Below are 8,633 nucleotides of genomic sequence, written 5' to 3'. Positions count from 1 at the left end.
AATAGAATAAGACAATGAGCCTTATTCCTTTAAAAATCATGAAATCATTGAGCAATTTCCTGGAACCCTTCAATGCATTGACAAACATGTCCTAAACTCTTGTCCTACGTAATAAGGCCCACAACCCCCAAGTATACTTGAGTCCTGATACACTTATTGTCTCACCTCCAGCACTTAAGAAGGTCTAGATTCTCTCTGATAAATTTTATATAATGATGATGATGATTTTTTAAGGCATTGCTTAAGTATAAAAAACAAACTAAAGCAGTACTGAAATTTTAAGACAAGTGTGGCAACTAGCCAGTGCATTTGTCCAATTGTTTCTATTCTTCTTTCCTCTTCCAATAACTAAACTAACAACAAAACATCAAATGCTAGAAATTTGTTCACAGAACAACCAACAGGAAAGCATTCCATGTCTTCAAGTTTAAAACAATCAACAAAACAAACAAGAAAAACAGCTTCATCAACTCAGAAAGAGAGAAACAAATATTGCTGCTGTTACTGCTACTACAACTACTACAACTACTTAGATTGGTTTAACCATTGGAGAGCCATCTCCTGCTTGGATGTAGTAGCTAATGTGGGGCTGCTGCCGCTATTGCTGCTGCTGCTGCAATCTGATAGTGAAACCAAGGCCTTCTGAAGAACACCAGATGGAGAAGACACTGGTCTCACTGGACTATCTTCAGGACTAACCTCATGGCTACTTCCATTACCCATTAGATTCATAAGTTCACCACTTGAGTTCCTGCTACTACTGCTACTACATCCATTGTTGTGTAAAACCTCTGCAAGTGGACCTCCAGATCCCATCCAACTTGATGTCTGAGATTTCACAATACCAATATCACTGAGACTTAGACCCATCTCTATTTGATCAGTTTCTTCAGCAATGCCAGACATGGCAAGTGTCAAAGTAGAGAGTGGGAATTTCCCAACAGTGGAAACAGAGGTTGTAGTAGTTTTGACTGAGTTTTCATTGGACCATGCATCAATAAAGCTTCTTGGAGGATCTTCTAGTGAAGAGAGATCAGGGCTGAGAAATGGGAAGCAGTGGTTGTTCAAGGTTGTGCAGTTGAGGTTGCTGTACTGGTCCTCATAGTGCTGAAGAACAGAATCACTCCCTAATTCCATCTTCAAGTGCATCAGCTCCCACTCATGGCTGCCAGGTTCCACATACCTGAAGGCAAAGATAAAGATAAAGTTAAAGACAAAGACAAAGGCAAAGGTATGAACTTTATAGGTTGGTTTAGGAGCTTACCTGGGATCCTTAGCAGCAGGTTCCATTGATTGGAAAGGGAACTTGAAAACAGGCAACTGCTGGGTGGTTGATGGAGGAGGAGCAGTGGTTTTAGTGGGAGTAGTGGTAGTGGTGGTTGTGAGCTTGGTAGTCTTATGGAGGAGTTCCACAGGCTTTCTTGAACGAGGGCGACCCCTGTGCACATGGCGCTCGCAGTACTTCATCCCTGGCTCAACATCTCTAGAGCACCTCCACTTCTTCCCGTCTGTTCTCCGGCATCTCCCCGGCTCTGGATCCCCTCCAGCACTGAACCTATAATACCCTCCCCCAACTCCAATCTCATCTAAACAAAAACGCACATCAGAAAAAGAGCAAACAAACAAACAAACAAAATCTAAAGAGCAAAAGCACAAGCACGAACTATTAGTGTTAGTGTAGAAGAGAAGATGAGGAGGTGCCTCCGGGAAACACTTAGCCGACGAGGGAAGAAGCAAGTCAGGTGGGACAGGGACAGAAGCCATGAAATGCTTGAAGATGAGAGCCTGGCGCTGCAACTCCTGCCACTGAGCTGAAGTAAAAGGGAATCCTCTCAACACACCTGCATGAACTTGAAAGCTTCACAAGAGTTTGTACACTAAATCATCAAACAGCAGGACACACACACACACACACACACACAGAGACATACCTTGGGATCCCAAAGTGGTAGTTTGATGAAAAGCATGCAAGGACGAAGACAAGTAGTGAGCATGAGTGGCACTGCGCATGAGCTTCTGAGGATGGTGCAGGTTGGTCAAGCTTTCTCCTTCTCTGCCAACAGTGATGGTCCTGGTCCTGTTGTTGTTGTTGTTGTTGCTGAGTTTCATAGCTCACAATTACAGCAGTGTCCATGTTTGGTTTTTCTTAGTTTCTAACCATGAAAGTGAAGAGATTTACTTAAATATGGAGGTTGGAGTAGGTGTGTGTGTGAGAGAGAGAACAAGAGAGATGAAAGAAGATAAAGAGGTGGTGGTGTTGTGGGAGTGGGAGTGGGTGGTGGTGTTGTTGTTGTTGTTGTTGTTGTTCCCTTGGAGTGAGGCTTGCCTGCTGCTTCCCATGCTCCAACATTCGCAGTATAGAGGACAAATTAGTAAAGCAGGCAGGCAAAGCAAAGCAGGCCTCTTTTCATATCCACCCCTCTCTACTTCCATTATTGCACATGCACCCTTTGCTGACACAAAAGTTTTCAAGTCTATCTTTATTTTTTATTTTTTTTTAATTAATTCCATTTATTATTGTTGTTTGACGTTGCAATCTCTCTCTCTTGAAAGTCTATGTTATATTTAATATATCATTGTCTTGGAAAAATTACTTGGCTATTGAATTAAGGGATGAGACAATTTTATGTATTTATTTCTTTTGTTTTGTGAATATTTAGTTATTTAATGCAAGTGTATTGGTTCATCACCACCTCACTCTAACCTTTTGAATATATATTTTTTTAGTTTTTAATGTAGCTTTTTAACCATCTTCTAATTTCCTGATAAGGCTACGATTTATCATTTTTTAATATATATATATGATAAAATAAAATTGGAGAAATAATACAATACATGTTAATAAAGCAATATTTTAATGGTGAAAACACTTGATTTTTTTTATTATTTATTATTTATAAATATATGATAAATATTTTTATATTTAAAAATCACGCCAAAATCTCTTGATTTAAGTGATTAACAACATAAAAATCTCTCATGTAAAATGTATGATGGTAAAAATTTAAATTCTTGTTGAAACAATTAACTTGCAGATAATATTTACACTCATGCATCATAAAAACAGGTATTTATTGTTTTAAAAAAAACATTAATATTTATTAAAATTTAAAATCTCACAACAAAATTAATAGACTAAAAAATTATTGGCAACACACATGCTTCTTGTACCCATATGTGGTTATTTGTCCTGTTATAAAAAAAATAAACAAATTAAAAATTCAATAGAAGCAAAATTTCAATCTCTTTATTAAATTAAAAAGATGCCCCCACACAGTCTCCACATATGGTGCCCATAACTCAGCGCCAAAGTATCAAGCCCCAATCTCAAAGATAGACAATGACATCTATGGACTCCCTAGAGAGAGAAGCTTATCTATCTATTCATTCTATTACTGTTGTGTTTTCTTATCTTAATAAATAAATAAATAAATAAATAAATAAAGCTAAGTCACCATATCTTGGAAAACGAAGCCTAAGCACTGGTGCTCCATCCCTAGCTACCGGCGCTACTATGGACGGCTTTGATTTCTTTATTGCTCCTCGGGGAACGATCTGCCCGTCCATTTCTTCCATTTTTTCCATTCGAGGCATCTAAAGGCGGCGCTAAGTTTTGAGATGAGATCGTCAGATCCTTCTACCTTTTTTAATCTTTTCTTTCTCATTTATCTTAAAAAAATAATATATATATATATATATTCATGTCTGAATAAATATTCCTATAATAATTAAATAAAAAGAATAAAAGGAATAAAATTTTTTTAAAAAAAAAGTGGGACCATTAGTGTTGTGGTGTTTGATAAAGGACAGCTGTGGTTTCAATGAGAGTTTGCCACGTGGAATGATAGGAATGGACCTAATTTTTTTTTATCTTTAACGATTTCTATTTTCTTTCATCCACCGCCCCTTTTTCCTTTTTCTTGAACCGCCAAGCAATCTTATTCTCTAACTTCAAAATATATTTAAATAATATTTTTATATACTTTTTTAATAAATTAAAAAAAACTATTTTAACCGTCTCATAGTTTATTAACACCAAAAATTTTATTCAATAATAGAGAGTTAAATCCTCAAAAACACAAGATAAATTCGTGCATATCTTTACCTAACTATTTATAGACTGCAACGTCCATAGCATGTAGTCATGTGGAGTATTATAACAAGGATGTACATGGACTTTTTAATTATATCACGCACCCATGTCATGAACAATAATTTTATTATTAAATATAAAATTTTTTAATGTAAATTTTTAATAAAAAAAGAGTGGTACTTGTGCTAGTTTTCTCTTAATAAATAGGTTGAGTGTGTGCATGTGGAGTTAGGGTGTGGCTTGGCAACAGCAGGCAGGCAAGAAAGAAATCAGGAGAGGACTCTGGTGAGCAAGAGAGGGTAGCTGAGCTACCACCATGAAGGAAACACAGACACAATAATCTCATCAATCACAACACACCACATTAAACAATAAAAATAATGGGAATCAGTGCATCAGCATGCAGTTGCAGAGAGCAGCAATAGCAGCAACCAGTTGTTGTACATGGCCATAATAAGAGCCCATCCCATCATCACTTATCCACATGAGAAAGTAACAAAGTGAAACACTTGGATGCCCTGAAGATGAGCTGAAGGGCTTCCTCTTTTCTTTACATAAGAGGTGAAGTGTGTTGATAAAGTATAGTGATGGTGATGCTCTAAATGGGAATGGACTAATGGACTAATGGACTAATGGGATGGGACCATAACCCACGTTGAAGGACATAACTTTGGGGACTTGTGGGGTTCCTAAGATGGCAAAGGATGATGTGCTGGTAGTGGGTCACATCACACTCAACTGCTACTGCTACAATGCTTACTAATACTACAACCATTTGCTTGTTGCTGTGAATGTGTGCTGTGCTTGGTGTTGTGGGGCCTCTGTATTTGGTCATCTTCTTTCTATTCAGGTTCATATGACCAGCTTCTGCTTGGTTTTGCCATTGGATTCAAGCTTGAAGGAGCATTCATTCTCTTTTGTCACACTATATATCCTGTTTCATTTCTATGTATTTGATTAACAAACATTAATTGCAATGTCAGGTTTCTGTTTTAATATATTAAAATACTTATTGATTAGATTTGTGTAAAGATATTTGAGCATTAGTTGAGTTTAAACTTTGACTACAAATAAATAAATATTTGACTTGTATATTCATTGTAGTTTTTTAATTCAGAAATTTTTCTTTGGGTCTTTAAACTACTGCACACTGTGATACCAACAGTTGGTTGAGTTAGATGATATGGTATTATTTAAGATGATGATTTCTAATACATAACCTTCAGATTTTATCAATCATTTGGACAGTAAGGTAAACCAAAAAAAAAAACCAGTTGGTCTACCTAATTAAGGTGGATTAACTCTAATACTGGATTATATCAAGTCCATCTAACAAACAGAAGTTAACCAAAACAAATATTCATGCTATATGATACATCATAGGATTTGGAAGAAAGAACAACCCACAATTTCACATATTAAAGTTAAACTTATTATTAGAATAGAAATTGTTTGGAAGAGCCATTAAGCTGAATCACATGAAGGATTCTGGACAGAGATTGCATTCAACCATGAATTGGTTTTAGAACATAGAAAGATATAGAATATGAGGACTACAGAATACTGACAGCATTATACTTGTATTTAGATCATCAGATAACTAGCTCAAGCGGTAGCGGTGGCTGGTGGCACAGAGATCTCTTCTTTAGTTTCTTGCTCTGCCTCCCAGAATGCAGTTTTCTTCCCAGTCTTTGAAACAGTTTGCAGAACTGCATCGGGTTTTACGTTTCCTATAACGGTGACCTTTTGTTCCTTCATGTCAATGTTGAAGGATTCAACACCTGAGATAGATCAAGATGACAAGTTTGTGATTAATTGATGTGCTTGACAAACAGTATGGAACTTATCAGTGAAAACATATGCATGATGGAAATAACTTATTTGAATGATCAATGAACACCACCAAGGGCAAGGATATTTTCAAATGGATGAAAATATCCCAGGACACTGAAAGAATGAAATTTTATCGGCGCAGCTAAGGTACGCTTAGTTGGCCCGTCAACAGTGTCAATTTTTCATTCATGTATAAGAAAATTTTAAGGGAATCTTGGTCATTGGACTAACAGTACCTACCAAACATTTTACTGAAGAATGTCTTAAAGGAAGACTATCCGTGTAATAAATTCAGCAGATATAGATAGGATGAAAATTAAAGTGAGCTGAAAGAACAACCTTCCATTTTGGTGAGGACCCTCTTAACAGCCCCCACGCACCCTTCACAAGACATACCAACCTTCAGGACAACTGTCTGCAATAAGAGTCATATTTAGAATGTTAAATAACTATCATAAAAAGCTCATCATCAATGGAAACCAAGACATGTGTAACGTTTCACTTCCACTCAGATAGTTATGCCACAAGGGTGTACACAACAGTCGCAACTACACATAACACACCAAGCATGAATCCTTGACATGTAAACCAAGAAACAGAGAAACAGCATAAAAAGTTGCAACATAATCTTAGGACCAAATCATCCTATAGGAATGCAGAAAGAAACCATCATACAGAAGGCCATTGAGGATAAGAATGCTAGAAAAAATGCAAGTTATTCATTCATGTATTTGCAACATGGCCAAATAGATAACTCACTGAACAACATTCGCAATAAATAGAGCCTATGTGTTTACCATGTGGAATTTAGTGAGGAAAGAAACATATTTGACTTTGACTGGGGGCCTCGGAGAGAATGAATAGCAATGAGTTGCTACATAGCTCAAAGAAACATTAACTCATGCCTATATTAGGAGATGGACTAAGTGTCAACTTGATGCATTGGTAACCAGCATATGATCATATCTCTTGCCATGACCCAAAGTCACGTTGCTTACGGGTTAACTCTCCTGGGCATCCATTAAGGTTATTGACATGTTTAACTAACTGCATGGTAAAATGAATGAAACACTTTCATCTCCAAATTGGGACTAATAACACTATAGTTCACACGCAGACTTCACAAGCTCAGAAATCATGACATAATCAATGCACCAAACCATGGAAAGGGAATGCCATGCAGTCAACACATAGCTACAATGATGGGTGTTTCAAGCAAACCACATCTGAGTGACATGTCTGAAAGTAAAGAGCAAAACAGAACACACTGCAATATCACCAAAAATTGTAATACCACAACACCCGTGGAAAAATTTAGTCAAGCGAGATCTCAGAGATATAATCCAAATTGATAAATGCTATGACACTGTTGTTATGTCTCATCATCCAGCCATTTATTCACTGAGCTTTAAATAAGTAAACAGAAGAATAACAACAAATCCTGGGGCCTTCTAATTCCTTCTTCACATAATTAAGTATATGAACTCCCTTTTGTAACTCAATAGCTAAAACCTCTTTTTACTTGCAGATCTTGAATTTAATATTAACGAAAAAGGCTAAATTCTCTCAAAGAATAAGATTCAAATAACAATTTAAGAAGAAATAAACATAAAAGAGCGATTTTGAACATAGATTGGCGCTTTATCCAATTAAATCAATTTCAAGCTTAAAATTCATCAGCATAATCAGGAAAACATCGTTAAACTTCACATGTAGTTTACCCTATATCTCTTTCTTATTTCACAACAAACAATCACCAGTTCAATCTTTTCTTTTCTTTTTTCTTTTTTTTTTAAATAATCACGAGGTTCAATCTTAATCAGGCAAACGATCAACACGTCCACATGTCCATCAACCATTAAAAATCAAGTCTTTACGCAAACACACATCAAGTATTGCTCAATCCAAGTCTTATATTCACAATTCATAGCACATGAACAAGAAGACAATAATCAATCCATAAAGCACTGAATAAATAATCATATAATTCAAAAAAATAACGAAAACCAACAGAAATTCAAAGAATAACAGATCAATCACAACAATAACATTAGAAACACAAGATTAAAAACAGAAAGAGGGTGTGATATCGATGAATACCTCAGAGGCCATCGCGAAGAGAAGAGAAGAATTCGAAAGGAGGGTTAGAACTCAAAGAGCTCGATGGCTTCTCGAATCATTGAAGGGCTCGTTTATATAGAGCCGCGAGATAACGAGCCCTTACCGTGGACCAGCGATGAGTCGGTTGTAATTTCGTAATTTTGTTGTACTGCAAGGTGCTTTTTGGAAGAAAAAGTTTTAGTAGTACCACTTCATCTTGTACTACCGCGAATTGATGCGTGTATTTGTGGGCTTTGTTTAATAAGGTGTTTCTTGACCGTGGGTTTATCTCGAGATTTGAACTTAGTTCATATATCGAGGCAAATCAACGGTGATGTGTATGATAACACGGTAGGACTGATACCCATATTAGTACTCCGTCTGGTAGGAAAGGTAAGATGCTATTTACGTTTGACCCCTATAAAATTTAGTTATTTGTCAAAAGTTGAAACGACATTGGAATGTTTTTAATAGTAGTATTATTTAAAATGGGTTGATTACATACACAGAAAACGACTAACAAAATATTTTCTAATTTTTTATGAAAGTGACAACTATTGCATACATCAAAAACATATACACAAATTAAAAATTAATCATTTAATCA

At 36.2% G+C, this 8,633-nt stretch overlaps 2 protein-coding genes across 2 annotated transcripts; both read right to left on the bottom strand.

Moving 5' to 3' along the window:
- Nucleotides 1–399: 399 nt before the first annotated feature.
- LOC120275072 (growth-regulating factor 7-like) lies at nt 400–2,367 on the bottom strand. Its single transcript, XM_039281560.1, has 5 exons — nt 2,285–2,367; nt 1,932–2,086; nt 1,665–1,858; nt 1,265–1,586; nt 400–1,183 (listed from the first exon to the last, which is right to left on the bottom strand). The coding sequence occupies exons 1-5, from the start codon at nt 2,348–2,350 to the stop codon at nt 526–528; spliced, it is 1,395 nt and encodes a 464-aa protein (XP_039137494.1). The 5' UTR covers nt 2,351–2,367; the 3' UTR covers nt 400–525.
- A 3,140-nt stretch (nt 2,368–5,507) lies between these two features.
- Nucleotides 5,508–8,149, bottom strand: LOC120275074 (copper transport protein ATX1). The gene is made up of 3 exons (XM_039281563.1): nt 8,027–8,149; nt 6,266–6,341; nt 5,508–5,874 (listed from the first exon to the last, which is right to left on the bottom strand). Exons 1-3 carry the CDS (start codon nt 8,036–8,038, stop codon nt 5,699–5,701), a joined length of 264 nt encoding a protein of 87 aa, XP_039137497.1. The 5' UTR covers nt 8,039–8,149; the 3' UTR covers nt 5,508–5,698.
- Nucleotides 8,150–8,633: the final 484 nt, after the last annotated feature.

The sequence above is a fragment of the Dioscorea cayenensis genome, chromosome 14 (assembly GCF_009730915.1).
Source record: "Dioscorea cayenensis subsp. rotundata cultivar TDr96_F1 chromosome 14, TDr96_F1_v2_PseudoChromosome.rev07_lg8_w22 25.fasta, whole genome shotgun sequence".
NCBI classification, from domain to species: domain Eukaryota; kingdom Viridiplantae; phylum Streptophyta; class Magnoliopsida; order Dioscoreales; family Dioscoreaceae; genus Dioscorea; species Dioscorea cayenensis.
Note: the sequence above shows the minus strand (reverse complement) of the source record. Positions and strands in the feature narration are given on the sequence as shown.